The following is a 22778-nucleotide window of genomic DNA, read 5'->3' as shown; positions in this document are numbered from 1 at the left end:
TTGCTCCTGGGTTGGCCTGGGTTGAAGGAGGGCAGCAGTCGAAGAAAATGGATAGACTTGGAGTGGTGTAAGCCAAACCAGAACCAAATCGATTGCAATTACAACGGGTCAATAGCAGTGTTAGTTAAGTACAAGTCAACAATGTTTTACAGCTTATAGATAAAAGTGCTCCTAAACATGTTTAGTTTTTTCCGTCAAATGATGCATTTTGAGGAACGATGTCCTCTTTTCTATTTATTTACACTTTCAACAGTATCAATCCAATCCACAGCGACAGCACATTATGATTGTTTGCAAATAATTAAACTCAGATTTATAAAAGTCTTATTTGTGCATTTGTGCAGGCTGAGTTATGCTGAATATGTTTTTTCCCCAGAAGATAAAATTGAGGCTTTGTCAGATTAGATGCTTTAATTAATTTCTCTCCGTTTGCCTGATACTGAAAGAAATTGTCAGCAGTGAGCTATTAAACAGGTTGAAGAAGCAACATCATAATTCTGAAGTAAAAAAACACATACTATTAATTGGTAAATACCAAATCTGGAAGTGTTCATGCTCGTCTCAATAATCAGTATTTGCAGTCTTTGAGAAAATAAAATGCTCCCTGATGCGCCTTTGCTTACTGAAGTGGAACGAGGGTAAACCAGATAAATTTTATAAGTAAAAGCTGGTATCTTTGATGGCTCTAATGCTACTGAAATACAGGCAGTCACAAATACCAAGGCTGTTGTATGGAGGAGGGAATTTACAGAGAAAAATCACTGAGAAAGTCTTTGCAGGGTATGACATTCGGGCATCGTACTTCTAATTCTCCTGTTTTCTGTTTGTAATCTTTACTTATGGAAGAAGAAAATAAAATGCTCGCAGAGTAAATCAGTTTGCAGAGAGACTTCTGCTGTTTTGGGGGGAGGTTTTCTCCTGTTTATCCGCCTCCTTGAAAAGGCAGAAAATCACAATTCTTTTTTTCAGGGAAATACCAACGTGTCGACTCAGTTGCTTTGGCAGCCTCTGGGGTGCTTGAATACAATTCAAACTGTTGGATTTTGTCATTTCTGTAAACTCTTCTTGGGTGCTGCTTTTTTTACATGTTACAGTGCATTTTAAATGTAGACCAGTGTTTAGGGAGCTCCATGATTTGGTCAGGGAATTTCTGTTTTCAGTGTCTCAGTATATCAATATTAAGTGCAAATTCAATTCTGACAGGCTATGACAGAACAGATTTGTTGTCATATCTGTTTGAAATTGCAAAGATTTATTGAAAATGTTTGATGTTGCTTTTTCTCCAGCTTCTCTACAATAGAGCACTGCAATGAATAGTAATCCTGTCTTATTTTAAAAATGGAAGTGCTAGGTATCTACACCCTAAAAAAAGATGAAGGAATGTACTTAGAAAAACAAGTTGTTGCTTAATAGGATTCAATGAAGAGTGATATTTTTCACTGTAGCAGCAATGTTATAAATATTGTCAATAAAAATGTCTTATACAGACAAAATGAAATGCCTGAATAGTAGAAATTCTCTTGTGAGTGGGTGAATTCAATCCAGACAACTCTGAAGCTCAAATCACCCATTTCTTCATGAGGTTTTTTCATCTCCACGCTTGTCCATTACCTCTGGAAGTGCAGCGTTGTCTCACTGAAAGCCGTGTGCTTAAAAACACCCTCATAAAGCCTTCGCACCACCATGGCTTCTTGTTTTACCTTGGGCCGGTAGCCCAATTTGCCGCTCCTTGTAATGGATGGCATAGGAGCTAGAAGTAATTGTAATAACCATCTTAAAGTTTACAGCATTGTTTATATTTCATGTGTGAAAGGTGCTTGATAAGCCAAACCTTATCATCAATGAGCCAAAAATCTCTGCTTATTGTTTAGCTGAGCAAAACTTTAATGAAAGTTTCCAAGTTTTTCCTAAAAGCTACAAAGAAATTTATGATTTCTATAGCATTATCACCCACTCTTCAAGCATTGACTGTTGAAAATAAAGGGGATAACTCACAGTAAAGTCTGAATTCATCACGCTGTGATCCTGGTTTTCAAATCAAAGTGTTTCACTTAAATTCATCTCAAGAACTCAACTTCAACTTCAGACTTTTAGGTACCGGTTTGCTGGCGCATCTCACCCCTGTTCGTTACAGGCTTGGGCATTCCTGAGTGGGCAATGATGCCCAGACAGCCTCAGCTGATGGGTAAACATGGGGATCCTGTGCCACTGGGGACATCTGAGGGTGTCAGGGACATGGGTGTGAAGCTGGCAGACATGGTGAAGGGCTGCAGGAGCCACACTCCTCCAGAGCAGCGGCTGAGGGCAGCAGGCTCTCCTAAGGCATCAGGTGTGGCACCAGGCACCAGTGCTTAGACAACTGAAATAAGCCCTTAAATTGCCTCATCTGTCAAAGGATGTAAAGCACTCCCCAAAACGTGGCTGAAAGCTGTAAAACAGACAAAAAGCTATTCAGTTTTACAGATAAGTAATTGTGCTTGCCATTATCCGGTGCATACCAGAGACAGATTTCTGTACACAGAGGCGGCTTCTGTGGGCAGAGGCATGTTTTATACCGAGCATTTGGGTACTTTGCTTTGGAAATGTGGTTGTTTCTGGTTCCCTACTGACCCTCTAAGGACTCTTTTAAATTAATTTTCTGAAAGCTCTCATTTAATCTCTCTCTCCTTCTTTCCTTTTAGCTGTGGTCAGTGCCATTCCGGTGCCAACACTAGAAAGTGCCCAGTACCCCGGGATCCTGCCGTCCCCGACCTGCGGATACCCACACCCACAGTTTACCCTCCGGCCGGTGCCATTCCCGACCCTCTCTGTGGACAGGACCTTTGGAGCAGGAAGAAGTCAGTACCATGCTTTTCTTCTGCTCTTTGCTATTAAAGCGCTTGGAAATAAGTTGCTTTCTATCATTGGGCTGTATAGGCTCTCACCAATGCAGATCACGCTGCCCTGCTTTTTGGGAGCCAGGGTAAGTCTGGTCTGGGTAACAGCAACTGGCCATGAGCTGCCTCTTCTCCAGAAGCAGCTCCAGTTGCAATTTCCAATCTGTACTGAACAGATTGGAACAGTCATTGCATCTCTACTCCAATCCTGTCTTTTCTGCAGGTCTGTCAGTCATTTCATGTTACTTTAATTTCCTTTGCTTTATTCATAAGGATATTCCCAGAAAAATTCAGGTTTCAAGAGCTCTTCTTCATCCCAAGGCAGAATCTAGTATCATCACACATTAAAATCACCCATGATATGACCTCTCCACACAGTGTCTTCCCAGGCGTAGCTGCCCTCACTTCTAGAAACATTTTCTTTAATATAACTTGCTAAAATTTAAGCCAATTGTTTCTTGTTTCGATTATAGCAGGCATAGAGAACAGTTTATTTTCTTCCTTTTGCAGATCCTTGTATACCTTTGAATACTGTTGTGCTGTCTCACCTCACTTGTCTGTTCTCTAGAGTAAGCTCTATATTCATATGTACTCTTCTGCGGTAATAGATTTGTGGTTTGTGTGTTCTCATACCTATTCTTCACCTTATTGTGATCGGGGGAAAGCGCACATATACGCAGCACGAGGCCCCAGCCTCACCTTCACCACTTACTTGTAAGCCTCTGCCGCACCGGCGGCCATCTGTTCTTTGTTCAAGCGTAATGAGTGTGCTCTGGCATATTAATTATAGTTAGAGGGCTCGTATTTTCTTATAATTCTCCCTTAACTCTACTGCATATCAAGTCTGAATTATTGACAGATTAATGTCAATCTGTTATATATATTTTTTTCACATCACAGAGAGTCTGTGCTGCTGGTCCGTGGGGAACTCATCTTCAAATGACTGGTTTTTTCTCCTATTTGATTATTGCTTTCAGTCAGTTCAGGCAGATCCCTGGGGACCGGTGATTGAAATCCAGTGGTGGGATTGTAGGTAAAAGGTGGGTTCAGGTGTCCTAGTCATCACCCTAATGCTATTCTCCCTCTCTTCAGTGTGGTTGCTGTGGTCCTTTCAAAGCTAGATGACAATTTCCTCTGGAGGGGCTCACTGGTATAATCAGGTTTTGATCTGCTGCTTAAATTAATACCAAACCCACCACAATTCAATGCACAGAAACAAAGTAGATTCAGTTTCTTGCTTGACATACATTAACTCTTGTGGAATAAAAATAAAATTAACTATGCTGTGCCTGATCATGGAGATGGAAGAAAAAAAAAAAAGGAAGACTGAATTATTTGCTCAGCTGTCATCACCTTGACCTGCTCATAAAGGACTTGAGCATCTTCAGTCCTCAGATCCAAAGTCCAGCTGTGAAAGTGAGGGAGGTTTCCTTAGTTCTGCTGATGCCTCGGGGATGCAGGCAGCTCAGCTGGCAAATACCATGTGGAGTGGTCATTGGGACATGATTGCTGAGCGATACCTTAGGCACAGCTCCCAAAATCACACATCCCTGGTGCATTCAGCTTCTGCCAAGATCTACATGTGTAGTAGTCTGGAGTTGAGATTTTCAAAAAGAGGAATGTCTTTGAAATCTTATTGGATCCAATGGCAGTTCCTGGGGGAAGGTCTGTAGAGAAAGGTATGGGTTTGCCCAAGCCTTTAAAGTCCGGCACACTTGAGAGTTGAACGGAAGATTGCCAATACACAAAAGTTTTCTGCAAGAAGCTTGAATCAAAACAGCTGTAATTATTCAGAGGACCCTGTGAGCCTTGAAAAAGCTCAAGCAATGAAGATTTCAGATAATTTGGGCAATTTCCCATTAAATAATTCAAAAGCGGTAGACATAGCCTTGTTTGGATAATGGCTATTTCAGATTATTAAGGTCTGGGTGATCAAGACTGCGTGGTATTTCAAAAATTACCCAAGGTAGCAACGTTACAACGTGCAGTGACAACCTGTTATAGAAGTGCTCTCTGGCAAAGGCTATTGACTGCCAAAGCTCCCAGATCATACAGAACACCTTCAAGTGAGATATTATCTTCCTTCACTGTGCCTTACATTTTCACCACCGTGGCAATGAAGCAAAGGCACAGACAAGGACGTGGAAATAGCGTTTGTTTTTTAGTGACACTTGACACTGTCACAACCAGCCACGCGGTTCACTAGGTTTATATAATGGCAGTGTTTATTACTTTTCAGTCCGAGGAGGGATGAAGGCATATAAAAGTATGTTTCTATTATGATGCCTGGAGCTTTTCTCAGCACCAGTGCTGTTGCCGCCGAGTGCCAGTGCTGGCGACGTCAGCCCCTCTGGAAGAGCGGTTGATCTCCAGCGCATCCAACTGAAAAGCAGCTGCTTTGTTTGTGGCTCGCCTCCCCCGCCTCACTGACCACCTCGCTGCAGCAGAGAACGGGGATAGATCAACAAAATTACTCTAACGCTTGGAGTTTGTTTATTTTTTGGCGCTTTTCGTAATATGATCATGCGGTTGAAATCAACTAGCAGCAAAAGAGACTATAGAGATGACACATAAAGCTTTTTCGTGTGTTTTACCCCTCGGTGAAAAATTCACTTGACGCTTGAGCAATTGCAGCTGTGTCTGAAAAGGAAATATCCAGCAATAATTCCTCTGAGACGGAGCCTACCTGCGGTACTGCATGACCGAGCACCCTATTGATCAAGATGTAGCAATCCCTGAATAAATCATATGCCGTGCCATTAGCAAGGGTGTTGCTTGGCATCCTGCCGTCCAGACGATGCTTGAACACCTCCTCCTGTTTCTGAAGGCCTTTTTCATTGACCTGAAGATTTGAGTGCTGCAACTTGTCTTTAGGACAAATGTTCTACTGAAGAGGAAGCTAAAGAAAAAGGAAAAACAGTCAGGCCCCAGCCAGTGCGTGAATAATAAGCTGTCTCGCCTGTTTGATTGCTGATGATGACCCTACCAGCCATAAAATACATTTGCTAAATATCAGTTTTTCCAGGCAGAAAACGTCTCTGAGCCATAATAAAGTGACTGTTGTCTGGTCAGCAATCCTTCCCATGGCATGCCTTCTCCTCCAGGCTCCTCCAGAGCTCGGTCGCACCCACTGCTTACAATGTTGTCAAGGTAGGTAGGAAAAGATGGTGACGTGCCTAGTTTGCTGTGTGTCACAGAGGGAAGAGGATGCTCTTTTTTTTAACCTCTGCTACAACTATTGGAGATGCTGAGCCATCACGGTCTCCAGTAGGGAAAGAAGAGAGCTGGAGGAAACCATCTCCCACTTGGGTGGTACTGGGGTAACCCCATCCACACACCGGTCACAGGAGCAGACTGCATTCTGGTCCCATGCTCATCACACTTCCTTCAGGCTACCCCTAAAGACTAAAGCTGGTCGAGAGCACCATTTTTAGAGGGAGCCATTCATCAGTGTATTGCCCTAATAATCCACATGATGAAAATTCGGAGGTGTTCAGAAAATACCTTTTTTAAAAAATAAAGATATGTTATTTTCTAGTATAAAAAAGAAAGACTGAAAATTGTGTAAACCAGAACAATAGAACAACAATTATAGATATTAATAGCTTGAGATAGCCATAGAAAAGCATTATGGGGTGGAGATAACTTTACCTACATTAATCTGTTTAAAGTGAGATGCACTAAAGCAAATATTTCCTGAGCACATTTCCTTTTGGAGCTGGTTTTCTGTCTGTCAACAGTCAGGTCTGCAGTGAGTTCAGCCAGCCGGGAAGCTTAAATCCCTTCTACCGTAGTAGCTGCGTTCCGGACTTAGTGGAAGTGGTCATTTTTACTCAGCAGTCCAGTCTGGGTTCAGCCAGGGTTGCAATGTCTCACAGAAGTGGGATGAGAGCTGTACCAGAGTTGTGGGTAAGGTCCTGCTTAGCCCCTTACTTCCTTTGTTTTCCTCTAGAAACTGAATCATCAGCAAAGCAGTTTGGTTTTTTCAGTACATAATTCTCTGGATTTAATCACAGATAATTTAAAACTGGTTCAGCTGTGTTCCCATGATTCAGCTTTAGATTCACAATTTTTTAAAAAGTTTTTCTCAAAAGTATTCTTTGGGATGTACCTAAAATTACATGGACCAGTAAAGTGACAATAAACATACTAAAATTATTACTGCCTGTGCTACAATAATGTTCAGAGATCCCAACAGGAATGAGGCCCTGGTTTGTCAGCATTACATATGTATATCGTCTTAGTCACATGATATTTATGACCTGTATAAGTTCAAAAATACACTTTATTCCATATTATTAGCAAATATGGAATAAAGTTCAGTCATTTTAAGTCGTCATCTACCATCTCATACTTTGAAGTGTTACTGCCTTTTGTTTTCAGTCCATATTGATTTTTCATTACCTCAGACTGTGGCAGAGCCAATAGCTACAAATCCAAGTAGGAATATGTCCAGTGTTACTTCTTAATAGAAGATATACGATGTAGAAATATGTTGAGAGACCTAAATTCATTAAACTGGTTAACAGCATTATACCGACCAGCAATTGTGCAAAAGCAAATGGAGGATCAAAAGAGTTTGTATCAGATATTTATTCTTCTTGGTGAGCGGTGTCGATGGCTACTGAAGTTCAAGCAAGCTCATTCTCAACATTCCTCACACCTAAAATGAATGCAAGTAGGGCTTTATCCAAGGCTTCTCCAAAGCAATGAGACACCCTAATTGGCTTTACTGGGCTTTAGAACCGATCTTCATATATAGCATAATATTTTCTTTACTCTGGCAAAATGTTTTACTAAATTCGGGAGCGAAAGATCACAACTGGAATGCAGCATGGTATTATCTGCTTCATCTTAAAGGTCAATTGGGAGTCTACTTTCTGTAAAATAAATAAGGTAATAATTGGATCAGTATGAATAATCAGAATTCTTGGGCACTTCTGTTGAGGTGTATGAGGGCAAATATCTGGCAGCTAGTCAGGGGATTGATGTAGGTGATGTAGGCAGCAGTAGCGATACGCTTATCTTCATCCATCCTTCAAATAAACAATCCATCCTCTTTTCCTGCAGGGACTTGAGTGAATTGAAAATTGATGGTTCTCATTATGTTTGCAAGCGTGCACATCTTATTTTAGAAAAGTCTTCTCAAGCATGAAGCACCTTCATTAGACCACTTACCTTCAATATTTAAATCCCAACTCTAGCTTCTAATTTTAATAGAGTCATCACACCTTTCTCTTCAGTAATAGCTGGAGGATAACCTGAAATCTTTTATGTAATAATGGTTATGTAGGTCTCCAGGTTTTACAGCTAGATCTATAAGATAAAACATACCCATACGGTAAAGCAGTAACTTAATAGCCTTTCAATGCAGAGACCGATATGCTGATGCCAGCTGATAAAGCTTTGTTACCTGAGAGCACCACTGCAGAAGGTACCAAGAAGGGTATTTGATGGTGAGTAGCAGTAAGTGTCTGGTTTGTTTGTTTCTCCAAGCAGGTCAAGAGAATCCCAGAAGAACTGTACGTAAGGACACAGTGAAAGGTGTTGGGCTCCATAGGAAGTTCAGATTTTGACAAACATGTTGAAAGACTTTTTGAGGCTAAGAGCATAGACAGAAGGCTTTATTGTTACTTTAAGCAAAGGACTCGCCAAGGATTTGCTCCAGAAAGCATTGTAACCTCAGATATGTACTTCTGAGACTCACATACTCTTTTGCATCTTCCTTGACTAGGCAAGGGTGAAGAGAGGGAAGAGTCCAATGCCCATGGCAGCCTAGGGCAGCAACATGCTCTGACACCTTCTTGAATGTGTGAGCAGTGAGTAAGGGTGGAATGAGCTAAACTATCATTCCTGCTCTACCCTGTTACAAATAACCTCAATATCGATGGCCTCCTTAAGGAGAACACTAGCCCTCAGAGAAGAAAACAGAGAGGGGTCTGCTGGGCAAGGAAGGAAATGGAAAAGCAGAGCTAAGGTAATGGCATGATAACGCAAAGAGCCCTGAAGTTGAAAACAGGGAAAATGAGCCTCAGCTGAGCAAACTTTTACAAACTGTAGATGATTTTGACCTTGGTCTGATCCTGTAGTTGGGTTCCCATTAACAGTGTTCAATATTGCCAGGGATGTCTGCGATATTGCCATAGGAACAAGTAATGGGGCTGTGGAACTGAGGATTTCTCCTCATTTCCATTTTTCAAAATTGTTTTGCCACTTAGTACGTTGTAATTACTTATATACTTTGACATTAATTATTGTGAAATGCCTTGAGATTTGACTTGGCTATGTAATTGCATGTTATTTGCACAATGAGTTCTGGTTGTTGTAGCAGGCTTTGAAAGAAACCAGATCCTCTGGAGCATTTTGGGTCCCAGTATAATAACTAATTCTGATAGCAATGTGTCAGGAAGTTTGTTTTCTTCAGAAAAAGGTTGAGCTTTCCCAGATTTCTGTTTCCTGCCACAAGCTGCATGATTAACTGTTGTGCTGCGAGCCATCCAGGCTGGCATAGATACTCTGGAGACACTGGACAACACCAACCTGTTCAAATGAAGTAAGTTGCCGTTGTGATCAGCTCTTCCCTAACCAGTTTGCTTCCTTCCACTGTTCTGCTTGCAAATAATGTCAGGCCTTGCGGGCACTCTCACTAAGTGGAAAACTTTCTCCAGCGCTGCTCCTCAGGGCAGTGGAGCAGGAGCTGGGAGAGGAGCCAGGAGAGGGCATGGACCTGAGCTCCGGGGAAGCCTCAGTGGCACTCGTGACGCAGGATTTGGAAAAGAAGACATGAGATAGTGTTTTTGATCCAGTTCTCTTATTGTCGTCCTGCAATAGGAGCAAAATAGAAGTGGCAGGCTCTTTCCTGTGGCATGGGGAAATGAACTTCTTGCTGCTACCCATAAAGCACCACGGAAGACTTATAGTTATCAGTCCATCTTGTGATTAATTCTTAACTAGGTCAGCTTGTCATGGTAGGCATAGTGGTCAGGAAGAGATTTTAAAGATTTTAAAGTTTTTAAAAGTTTAAAGATTGTTGTTTATTGCAATTACAGTTCCCTTACAAGAACAAAATAATCTTTGGAATTCTTTTTTCTGTCTTTGTTTATTTTCTTAAACTTCTTAAACCCTGAATAATGTGGTACAGTATTGTGTCCTGGTGTAAACAGCAGCAGTGAGTTTCTCTTAAAACCAAGAGTCAGTTTTCGGTAAAGAGCAGCGCCTTAAATCCGGGCAATGCCATCCCGCCTCTTGCTGCCTTCTTCTATCCCTCCTCCTACTCAACATCTTCTTCACTGTACACAGTCCATAGAGATTCTCTGATTTTAGACTACATGATTAGAAGATTTTGCATCTAACAGGTTTCAAGAGAACTCAGTTCACATATCACCTTTTTCTGCATTCACAGCCCTGGTGATGTTAGACAACACTGTGGACCGTACACATCCTGAAAACTCCTATACAACCATAATCATACTGCAATTTATAATTTGGGTACAACGCGGGGTTTCTAGAGGGCTGTAGAAATAAAGCACTTTTCCGTTTGTCTCAACCTTTGTTTTCATTAATACTTCAGGTATTTGCTTCTCTTTTCTGGCATGGAAAGTCCATGACAAGAGGTTGATACTGAAAGTTTCTTTTAAGAAACACTGCAGAACGTAGGGAAGCTGTCTTTTATATTAGAAGGTTGACATCAAACATTTAAATCTCTGAAGAATTGGCTTTGAATATAGGCTAATAAAATAGCAACCTACTGCTTTGGCACACTAAATGTTACAGCTGTCTCAGGAAACACAATATTGGTGATTGGTTATGTGGAAATTAATTAAGTCCTTTCTCTGTCTCCAGCTTTTCTCTGCTATGAATAGAACAGTACCGTCATGCTGAACATAATGAGTTTCCATAGTCGTAGCTTGCTTCAATCTCCACATGATGTATTTATGTTTATTGATTTTTAATATTTAAAAGCACATAGAGAGGAAAGATAGAGAGAAGGAGATAAAAATATCACGCTTGTTTTTTTGTGTTTTTTTTTTAAGGAAGATGTTTTGAGCTCCAAATGGCACACGGCCACTCTGAGGAACATTTGTTTTTTAATTTGTCTGCCAATAACTTGTGATGGAACGGTTTACACATTTCCTGCACCTTCTTGGAGGGTGGAGGCTAATGCTGTCCCTTCTGTTGAAAATTACCATAAAAGTAGGAAATGGGAATAAAAAATACATCAGTAATAGTCCTTTGTTTTTTCTTTTTTTTCTTGTTTTGACTATTCTCTTGCAGCTGTAAACGAAGGACCAGCACCACAGCAGCCGTCCTTGCTCCCACAGACGCAGCCTGAGCACTCCAGCAACGAGGATGCCCCGAGCAGAACCATCCCCACTGCCTGCGTCCGCCCGACGCATCCCCTCCGCAGCTTTGCCAACCCCTTGCTACCTCCACCCATGAGTGCAATAGAACCTAAAGTCCCTTACACACCGCTTCTGTCTCAAACAGGTAAGAGTGGCGGGGGAAAACTCGCCAATCATCTGAACCACTGACTTTGAATTCGTGAGAAAATAGAGAGCGTTAAGACTGTCCCGTACCTTGAAGAAATATCTGTAAGTGCTGGCAGAATGGAAGGTGGATATATACAGTTTTATGGTAATAATCCAGTGTTTCATTCTGACAATCTGGAGTAAAAAATTGGGACAAGGCAATAGCTTAAAATCAGAGTTAACAAGTAAGTGACAAAAATGAATTAAATGAGATGCCAAATTAATCACTTGGTCTTGTTTCCAGTCTCCTGTTATGCTACAGTAGCTTGAACCAGTGCCAAATGCTTGACTCTTGTTTCAAGGCTTGCCTTTTTGATAATGAAAGGACTATTTATGTATGCTGGAGAAGAGCTGACTGCAATCTACTCCACTGTGCAAACTACTTAAAAATTAAATAGAAAGCGTGCAAGGAACAGAAAGAATATTATTATATATTTTTTCAAAAGGGCTTTCGGATAGTGCCAGTGTTGAATGAAGCTGCGGGCGGGTTTCAGGGTTAGACGAAATGGCGGCACATGGCTCTTGTGAAACGTTCCTCGTGGGTGGGGGGCATGGCAGCGTGGGGCACGGCAGAGCAAAGGGCACGGTGCCTCTCCAGCTCATTTCAGCTTTGTTTCCAGAGCAGCACCATTTCTAGAGAGCTCTTTCAGAAATTCACCCTGGGATTAAACGAGACCATTTGTGTGTTGTACGTGGTACCTGCTTTGTGCGTAAAGTCACCCAGCGCTAGGATTGTTCTTCGCGTGAGCTGGTGTAGCTTGACTAACACTGTTTCCCTTGGTAATACTAACTACTAGAGCTATTAAGGGGAAAAAAAGGGAGTTGCAGACTGGTATCTCATTTTAACTGTTTGCCCTACTCCTTTAGCTTGGATAATCTCCAGTTTGGCTCAGACAACCTTAGAGATTTCAGCTTTACTCTTTTCTATTCTAATACTGCTTTCCAAGCGTAGCTTTCTTGCCATGCAGCATATGTTAGGTCGATGTTTGCAATGAACGAGCTACCAAAACATCTCTGCATTTTTACTGGAAGCACCTGCTATCCATCAGCAAGTAATCCACTTTCTGACAGCAGACAGAAGTAGATAAATCCTTATTTGTTGGAGAACTGCTTTTGCCAAAAAGGGCAGCTGAAGTATTTTTTATATATAATAGAGTCCATTCATCTTTATGTAGTACTGCATTTTACGTTATGAGGATCTACTTGTCTTACTCTAGGGAGTAAGCCTGGTTCCCTCAAAAGGACTATTTGTTCTAAGTCAGTCAGAACTTTCAGAACTTACATTTTAACCATTATAATTGGGAGGCGTGGTACAGGGAGGAAGCTGGGGCATGTTACTAATTTTCCTGAAGAATCCTGTGTAAGCAGATGTAATGTTGCCTACAAACAATGTAGGGAAACAATGTAGGCAAACAATGCCTGCAAACAATGTGCAGGACTTAGTTATTAGATAAAATTAAGAACTGAAAGTTTATGGCAATAATCTGCCGTAAAGCAATGGAAATAAATAAAATAAATTCTAAAGCAATGAAAAAATCTGTTGTGCTGGACTCTGTTACATAGATGAAAGCAAGGTGCTGGGTTATATATGGCATTCAAACTATCGAATTCACTGTTACACTAAACCCACAATTTTTACTTTTTACAATTGTGTGTAACTTCATTTCTGATCTGCCTCCGGCTATTTTGTGCTGTTGAGGCCTATTTATTTCTCACTATGTATGGTGTCTCTTGCTTTTCTCAGTGTCCTTGTCCGCAGAGTCGTTAGCCAGAATGATGTTGTCTCCTTCACCAATTTCCTGTAGAAAGGTTTCCTTTGTAACTGTTAACTTCCATTTGTGCCTCTGGGCAGTGAGTTGTGCAGAACTGATCCACTGGTCCTGCATGTGGTCCCTCAAAACTGGGTCGCTCGTTCAGTACCCACTCCTGAATCCCACTCCTCTGGAACCCAGACCTCTCTTCTTTTCACTTATAATGGGAGCGGAGAGAGAAAACATTGAAAAAGACAGGTCAAGGATCAGTGCTTCATTTCACCAGCAATTCTGAGTACTTAACACTACCCATTAGCGTGATATCTCAGCCGTAGTGAAATACGCGTGAAAGGGAAATTTTGAAGACATTTGTGACTTTACAAAGCTTGTGATGCATTTCTCGATTTGAACAAACCTCCTAGGGAAGATGACTGACACATCCCTGCACAGTCACTCCTCCCGAGTCCCCACCGGCAGAGCAAGGGTGGCCGAGCTCTCTGCAGGCCAGGTGAGACGATTCCCATACGAACCACGTCTGCTAATTATACGCTGCTTAGGGACATCTCAGGTTTAAAAGGCTCTTAGCAAATTCCCATGTTGGAATAACACTTACTTTCCTTAACCTGATGGATAGAATTAATTAATTTTTCATTACATTTTTCTTAAACTCAAGACATTTTGACATCTCCTATGTAATAAAGTAATAGGGCAATATGTGATGGACTCATCATCACTTAAACCAATTAAAGCACTCTTTGCTTTGCTATTCTATTTTTTAAATGCATGTCAGTCAGGTGTCTTATCCCATCAGACAATACATAACTAATGGAACAATCCTGCAGAATTCAGAAGGGGAGAAAGCAAGAGAGAACTGTAGAGATTGATCCAGAGATTTCCAGCAAAGACTTTCAAAATCAGGAACCTGAAGTAAAATTAACCTTTCCCTTGAAATCCTTTGTTGCTGGTTTGCAGACTCTCTTCCCTCTAGCTCTATGGGTTTTATAACTCCTTGTGTAAAGTAGCTTGTATGGAAATGCCAGGCAGCGGTGTCCTCCGGTCCTTAGCCAGCCCCACTGCCTGCCCCACAGCCAACTGCATGCCGAGGCTCCAGATGTATTTTTATGTTTCGATTATAGTGCTGGAGCTGATGGCTAACACTGGCCCTCATGCAATATTAGCATCAAAATTAATTTTTGGATCTTTCCCAGAGAATAGATGAGCACAGGGCTTTTTCTTGGCTTTGATTGACCTGATGCTAAAAGGAGGTCTCCCCTCTAATATTTTATCTATTCAGCATATCTCTGTAGCAGCATGATAATTAGCTGTTAAACTCTATCGTATGGTTCATAAAAAAGACATACAGAGGTCATTATTCAGTTGTGGCAGATTTTGCCATGAGGATATTTATAAATATTTAAAAGGCTGTGCTCCTGGTTTTGGGTCATGGCATCAGCCTAACCCAGAGCTAAAATCTGCTATTTTTCTTTTCTTTTTTTTCCCTTTTTTTTTTCCTCTTGAAACCGGTAAATCTGAACTCTTCACCTTAAGCTCTTTGTTGATATTTTATAGGAGATCTCACCTTTTCATCACTGCTTTGTGATTGAGCACTTAAGATTCCTAATACTTACTCGGAAGGCGTGAGAATCACTCCATGGTATTTCCAGTCCCCACTGTGGCTGCGCTTGCTCCTTTTTGCAAGTCATACACATAGGCATAAAAGTGATTTGACTTAGTCCCCTTTCAGGTTAAACAGAAAATGTTTGATGGAGTGTTGAGCTTATTGCATTATAGATCTGACATAAATTCCACAAATGGACAGGAAAGAATTTTTTTTTTTACCCTCACAAATGAAAATTCCTTTTAGGTCTTGATGATCAGCTGCACTTTAAATGAACCTGAATTAGGAGGTCATTTTTCTTTTGCGTGAAACAAGTGTGAGTGACAGAAAATACCACCTGTGAAGTGGTGGTTTTTATATTGTGTCACAGTTCCAAAACTTCAACCTTTTCAGGCTCCTGTATCTTTTGTGAGATAGTAAAAATGCTCCTTTTTTTCTTCTGCTACTCCAACAAAAAAAGTGTAGTTGGAAATCCAAATTATCATCTTCTCAGTCTTCCTGGAATCACTCAGTGATACCCCAGAGCTAAAAATTACTTTATTGTACAGCAAAACTGAGCTTGCTTTTCCTCCCTCCTGCTAAGCTGTAAGACGTGCCCCAAACTGGCTCTGGGCTGGGAATGGAGAGGAAGGGCTGCGCTGCGGATGAACTGCTCAAAGATTTATTTCTTTGCCTCTTTGGGAAAAAATCTTGTATTTTCAATGATGTCGGAAGTTTGGGGAGTAGAAGTGAAGAGTGAGGTGAAGAAACCAGGCAGTAAACATCCCTGTGTAAAAAGCAGCAACTGGGTATTGCCTGGACATCAGGACAAATCCTTCCCATACCCAGGCTGACCCACACACTGTTTTCATTACCAAATGGGTTCAGGGAGCCAGATAAGAAAATGAGCTCCGTGAGGTTTTGTGCTGCTTTTTTTTCCTGAAGCCATTTTAACAAAAGAACCAGAAAAACAAGATGAGTACAAGATAAAGCTATAAGGATAAGATAAAGCCAATGTTGAAACCGTGAGCTAATGGTCAAATAAAGAAGGGATGAAATCAAGAGGAAAAAAGGGTATATTGGTGTTAAGCAGTGAATCCTGGGCCATAGTAATCTCAAATAGCAAGACTTTGGGCCCTCAGTAGATGCAGAAATTATAGTGATCCTTAGAAGACTGAATATAGAAAGCATATAGAAAGAATTTTCGGTCATGCTGAAAATAGACTGCTCCTCACAGGAGCGCTGGCAAAATTACTGTTACACAAATGTCTTGAATATCGGATCTCAGGTGGAGTGTTTAGAGGTAGAAATTCCAAGAATAAAATGTTTGGCTGCAAATTAGGCAAATTTTGGAGACATTAACTTCTAACTCTCTGGTGCTAGATTTATGCATTTAATTGCTGTCCATTTTTTAGGATGTTTAATCCTCTCTCGTGCGAAGTGGGGAGCTAATTAGTAAGTACATTTATTCTGAATAATCAATTAGCTCTAATTAATTAGCTATACAGCCAAATTCTGGGTCCTTTTGGGGGGGGAGTTTACCATTCACAATAAAAAAATCCCGGTGCCAATATAAAACACAAATGAAAACCTATTGCTTCTAATTTGAATTCAGTCATTGAATTTAAAGGCAACTAAGAGCTCTATTGTTAATAGGGTATAAAAATCTTTCTGGCATAGGGTGTCTTTTTTTTTTTTATTTTAATGGTGAGTGTAAATGAGATTATGGACTTTTCTTTATCATAGTCTACAATAAGCAAGGTCTACAAATTCACTGAAAATACGGGAATTCATTTTTGAACCTTTTATTCTGAAATCCCAGCTTTTTGCACTAGTAACTCCCAGATTCAAAGGAAAATGATTCTTTTATTTCAAAAGGCTTTACCTGCCCCCCCCTCCCCAATGTTGAGATTTTTTTTTCTTCCATGTTTCTTTTACAAAAACAGGCTTTCTCCATTCAGCCAGGAGATATATTGACACAGAAGTGTCATGAAAGGGTCAGTCCTGTCTGTTGGAGAAATCTGTCCCTGGTCCAGTTTAATTAGCGTGCAGAGAACTTGAGACACCTGCGCTGGCTCGTTAAAATCAACAGGACTACTGGAAGGTTTAAAGTGAAGTGTGGATTTAGATGCTTGTCTGGATAAAGGAACTGATTCCCCTTTGATATAAATGTTCTATTTCGATACAAGGCAGCAGTCAAATTATTTTAAAAATATTATCTGGATAATTATACTGTAAATCCATAGAAAGATTTAATGATGGGCCATTCTATCTTCCTGTGTTTCATAAGCAGAGAAATAGAACTTTTTCCACTGCATGTACAATTGCTCCACATTAATTTGGGACTGTGTGTGTTATCACTGGGCAGTTGCAGCCAACGAGGCACTTTTGCCCTAACACTTATTTAGCCCACGTAGTATTTCCAGCAAATAGATTAAAAACATGAAGAGCAGCTGAGGAGACAGAGACCAAATCTCTCACGTACTTCCAGGTGTTTGAGCAGTCTGTGGTGTTTTTCTCTCAAACTGTCCTTTCCAAACTCACTGTTCCTAATACCTGTTTTGAAGCCATAGCCCATAAAAGTGTGTGAAGTCCATCAGCGCTATTTCAAAAGCCCCCTCAATAGGCAGTCCCAGTACTTGCTTCGTACCATGTTCTGGAGAGTGATGAATGTCTTCTTACTCTTTTGTGGTTTATTTCTCTTTTTACTTTTTTTCTCCTGCTGTCAAATACTTCGAAATTAAACTTTGCCTCTTTCTAGAACAATTTCCTTTGTGGAATGAGCCCAGCCTCCATTGATTATCACCTCAAGAATCATTTTTAGAAACTCAGTTTCTCAATGAAAAATATTTTTTCCCACCTATAATGTAAAACATCCGAGTCTTCAAATAATAGTTTTCATATTGTTACATATAGTTACATGTTCCCCTGAGAGGCACCATCTTACATAAACGGGAACATCCTGCCATGGAGCTACGAGTAAGCTCACTTCTACAAGTTATTCTCATCTTTACGTTTCCACTTTTAAGTCATTTAAACCGACAGTTTTTACTGGTGGAGATAACAAATAACCCGTAAGTGGCGTTTGTTCCTTTTGTGATTTTCTGTTGTACTTTTATGAGAAAATTGCCTCTCCATACTGCAAGATAAGCAGTATACCCCCTAGCTTTGATTAGGGAAAAGATCTGGCTTTGCATTGCTATACAGCCCTCCTTCCCCACCCGTGAAGTTCAGCCTGCCAATCTCCTCACTGTCAGAAGCATCTGGGACAGGTGAAATTCTTCCATCGTTTTCATTTTCCAGATTGGTCGCTTGCAGTTTTGCGAGCTACGACATCTCTCTGTGGGAGCATCCTTGCGGATTCCTCTGTGCCTGCAGATCTTCATTACTAGAAGCAGCTCTAGGTAGTGGCACAGATAGTTTTGGGGTTTTATCCTGTTGGTTAGAAAAAGCTGTGGAAAAGGTGTGAGATGCAGGGCCAGAAAAGATTATCCTCATTTAGTTCCAAGTCTGACATTACCTTCTGATTTCTACAGCTTATTTTGACTTCTGTAGTCTCATTGCACAGGATTCATCTTGGTACTCTTCATCCTCTAAGAATCCTCTCAGTTTGTATGAAAACAATATGAAAACAAAGGCTTGTTTGCACCCCAGTAGATCGACTTTCATCTGCCTCCTCAGAGCAAGTAATCTCCAACTGCAGATCCCCTTCAGGTCTTTGATGTGTGCCCTGTCTGTTGGGCTACTGGATATAAGAATATATCTGTGTCCGCAGTTTGGAAATTTTCTGTTCAAGTTTCCAAATCAGTTTCAGGAGACAGGCCTATAAATACCTTGCCTGATCCAAAATATTTTTTGCTTTGTTGAAAATCATAAACCAACAACAAAAAAATCAGCTTTAGATTAATCAAATATTGAAGAGAGGATTTTGTGCAACTCTGGAATCAATAGACTAAAATGACTGCAGGTCAAAAACTGGAACCAGTAGCCCATGTACGACACAATGCCTCTTACTGCAAAATCCTCTTTGCAGAGTTTCTCTGGTGTCCTGTCCGCTGTCACACATTGTGTTTGATGATGGTTGTATGTGTTTACCAGGAGCAAAATACTAGGAAGAGAAACATTTTAAAAAATGCTAAATGTCCTTTCTGTAGCTGTGGTCACTCTCTGGTGTGTAGCCAAGATATGGCCTTCCCAACGCCAGCCGTTAGTGATCTCTGCAAAGAACACGTCGGCATTGCGAGCTTGATCCACATCTCACCGAGGTTAATGGGAAGACTTCTCATTGCCTTTGAGATTGGCATTACCACCTAGTGACACCAAGTTATCACAAGCTTTCTGAGAAGCTCAGGACTCGCAGGCAAAGCTGATTCCATTACATTTTCTGTTCCATCTATAGATTATCATATAGACTCCTCCTCTTTGTCACTGGCAGTGACAAACCCCTCTCAACACTTCGTACAGTTCATTTTTTCCTGCATGCAAGTCCTCAGGCTTGTACAGAGCTTTCCAGATAGGATCTTCCCAACGCTTTGTAAAACAGCATTGCTATTTGCCTTGCTTCTGCCAAAAATTGCTTCCCTCTTACATCCAAAGATCGTGGTTGACTTCTCTGAGGCACATACCCCCTTGTAGGCTTGACATCAGAAGCGTGCAGGCTTTTCTCTTCCCTCATTTGCTTCTGTTAGACCCATCATAATTTCTGGCAAAACTTCCTGTTCCTTCTTCTCAGAGATGTGACTCATTCCTGGCTAATTTTAGACTTCTGATGAATAGGTGTCTTCTCGTGCCAGTCGCATAAGCTCTCTGTGCAGCCAAAGGGGGGAGAGAGAGAGGGGATCTTCTGAAAGACAATTCACCCGACCTCTCTGCAGACTTTGGAAGGTGCTTCTTTCCCTAGATGATTGAGGGAGTTGAAAGAACCAGCAGAGACTCATTCCTCCCTTTTAAACAGCTGAAGCGATGTGAAGTTCAGCTGAAGGGATGTGATGCATGGTCTAGCCTCCTTGCTGTGAAAGTCTGAAAGTTTGCACAAGCAGCAGATAGGCAGAAAGGTCCGTGCGAGTCGCCGGGTGTTTCTTCAGCTCAAGCTTCCAAGCTTTTGCTAGTAATAGATTTCCTGATCACACACCTATTGTATGTATCAAAGCATTAAGAATTGGTCCTAAATCCAGATCTTGAGGAACTGCGCTGGTAGCCGCCTTCTACTCCAACAGTCTCCTCTGAGCATGATTTCGTGCTGTCTCTCAATATACCAGCTCCTTTCGATTTTTGCATTCATCTCCATTTTCTCCACTTTTTTCCCATGCCAGTGTTTTGAATCATCCCCCAGAACGCCTGTAACACATGAATCGCGTCGGAATTTTTTGTGTTCAAGTCTGATACAGACCCCAGATCCACTGAGTGCTAACATAGAATTTTTTGGCACTTTCTGAGTTTCCAGCTCGCTGTGCTCCCTGCAGCTGGGGACCGGCTGTGGAAACCCTGCGACGCGAAGAGCAGAAACCCTGAGCCCTCTCACGGAAATGAGTTGTTCTGACCTGGCCGAGTACATCATCGCATGTCCCATCTGACATAGCTCAAAATACAATAACCTCAAGTAGCTCTCCCAAAGTATTGCTATCAAGAGGATAGATGCTGGATTGGTTTTACCTGGTGTCCATCGTGACAACACATGGCCTGATCTGCACAAACGCATGTAGATTTAGAAAACTGCTGCTTCTCGGCTTGGCGCAGGGTGGCACTGACGTGCAGTGCTGCTGAAGTACCCGGGACGGTACCGCAGCCGGTTGCGAACGGGCCTTGGGGAGGCGGCGTGGCCGGGATTTCCACCTGGTAGCCATATATCATCTAACTAATGAGCCACTGAAGTGTTTAATAACCCTGCTGAGAAAATGAAACTTTTACACAGTAAATCCATGCTGGGGCTGCTCTGAGTTACACCTGATCCGTATTGGCATCTTCTGCCTCTCGCGGCCCCGGTTCCAAGGTTTCCTCTTTTTTACTTGTGAGATTCCCGCTGAGTTGGAGAACATTAGAAACCAAAGCGATTTTAATTGAATTAGCTACTCATTTGCATAAATTAGTTTACCTACTTAGCTTGTCAACCTTCTGCGTCCAGAGTTCTCTTCGAGAGGTCTACTTGGTCTTTTTAATGTCCTTGGTGGGGAGAGGGCTCAACTGTTGTGCTAATTACGCATTACCTTGGCAAGTGGTCACTGCTATAAAACATTTGCTGAAGAAGTTGAAATACGCAGCTATGCATGAGGAAAATTTTCTCAGCTTCATTTTAGTTATGAGCGTTACGATTTGCCCGTTGCTTTTGTGAGCTAAAGGGCAAAAAGATGCACAAACTGAACTTACTAATCATCATTACGGCTTCTCATTAACAACATCCGGGAGGGAACATCTGTCTTCGTGCAGAAAAGTGGGTCTTTAATTCCAATTACTGCAATTAATGAGTTACATATGAGAAAAATGTTTTTTACCACAGGATTGAGAGGATTACAGGAGCAACATACTCTGCATTTCACATGAGCTCCTCACCACCACATCAAATATCTACTTCTTCACAAGCCCGTGAAAATCAAACCAGTCGCAACACGAGGTCGCTTGTGTTAAAAAAGCCTATTTGGGTCCACTAATCAATAAACGGCACGGGTGCAACTTTCTGCGGTGGCTGTATCCTGCTATTTCTTCTTCACGTCACGGTGCTATCCCAGGATGCAACCCAGCTTCCCTCGAGCTGGAATTGGATAAGCCTCCCGTGCGCAGGGCGCGCGGCCGCGGCTGGAGTAGGAGGAATGCCACCGCTGCGCGCCGCGGGGCCGCGGGGCTCTGCCTTTCTTCGCTGAGCGCTGCGGGTGTTCCCCAAGCACGGGGGGAAGCAGCGTTGAGGGGCTACAGTCTGTGCTCCAGGCAGCTGAGGGTCAGTTCGCCCGTGACGCTACCTTCTTCGCTTCATTCTTTGGAGTCGGGCTCTTGCATTCCCCTGTGGTCCTGTGGCATGTAGCTGCTGGGGGCATGTTTCGAGTGCCGGCGTCTGGCTCTTCTCCCAAACCTGTGCTCAGCATCCGCGGTCGTGCCATCCCTCAGGTCTTAGGGTGCTTGTACCAATGCCAATGAGGAAACGTATTTTTTGTTTGCTTTGGAGATAACAGAGCATTAAAAGGCCAAAAAAGAAAGGGGGGGTGGGGGGGCGAGCACACTTCTTTTGGAAATACACTTTTTTATGAAGAAATGGAAGTGAAAAACATTTCCTGTTTTTTAAAAATTGATTTGAATGTGCAGCGCTCAGAAGATTGAATCTCTGGGGATAGCTGTGTCTTCTACTCGTACTCTGAGATACAGGGAAGTTTGAAGGCCCAGTTATTAAAGAATTCTTTTGGCTATTAAACTGGAGCTGGAAGAGTGAGGGTGTCTTTGTGGCAATCTCTTTTAGCTTGTATTGAGCTTTCACACGTTCATAGCTTCAGCTAAACGGGAGTTATCTGCGATACTCAGCCTCACAGAAAGGGTGTCTGCGCGTCTCTCCTCCTCTGCCCCCGTCTTGCAGCTCTTGACTGGATCTTACTTTTTGGCAACTGGATTTCAGGAGGGATTTTGTTCTCTCTTCTGCTCCATTGTGTTTTCTCTGCCTTAAACTAATTAAAAACGTAAACACAATTCTTCAAAATACAAGAAAGTGAATCTGCAAGTCTTGTCTCCTGGCTACTTGCTGGAGCTGTAAGGGTACGGAGAGCTGTCACGGCTGCAGTGATTTAGTGGGATTTGGGGAGCGAGAGCCGTGGCTGCTCCAGCTGCAGCAGCCACCCGCCTTCCTGCGCTGGAGTTACTCTCCAGGCAGTGCTGCGCCAGGCTCGGGAGCGTTGCTTTCGTGATACCTGTGTGATCTATAGGAAAAGAGAGGTAATCAGGTGGGAATCTAGTGATGACAAAAACAAATGGGTGTTTAGACTGAAGATTCATGAAAAGATGGTTTGGTTTTGCATGGAAACTGGGTGGGATTCTGATCTGAGACATGGAT

General features: G+C 41.9%; 1 protein-coding gene across 1 annotated transcript in view; it reads left to right on the top strand.

Moving 5' to 3' along the window:
- DCC (DCC netrin 1 receptor) overlaps positions 1 to 22778 on the top strand; it is a 593712-nt gene that overhangs the window by 567028 nt on the left and 3906 nt on the right. Inside the window, 3 exon segments of the mRNA XM_082013714.1 lie at positions 2682 to 2838; positions 2840 to 2841; positions 11151 to 11363. Coding sequence (XP_081869840.1) covers positions 2682 to 2838; positions 2840 to 2841; positions 11151 to 11363 — 372 coding nt within the window.

Source organism: Phaethon aethereus, assembly GCF_964289735.1.
Source record: "Phaethon aethereus genome assembly, chromosome: Z".
In the NCBI taxonomy this organism is placed as follows: Eukaryota; Metazoa; Chordata; class Aves; order Phaethontiformes; family Phaethontidae; genus Phaethon; species Phaethon aethereus.
Note: the sequence above shows the minus strand (reverse complement) of the source record. Positions and strands in the feature narration are given on the sequence as shown.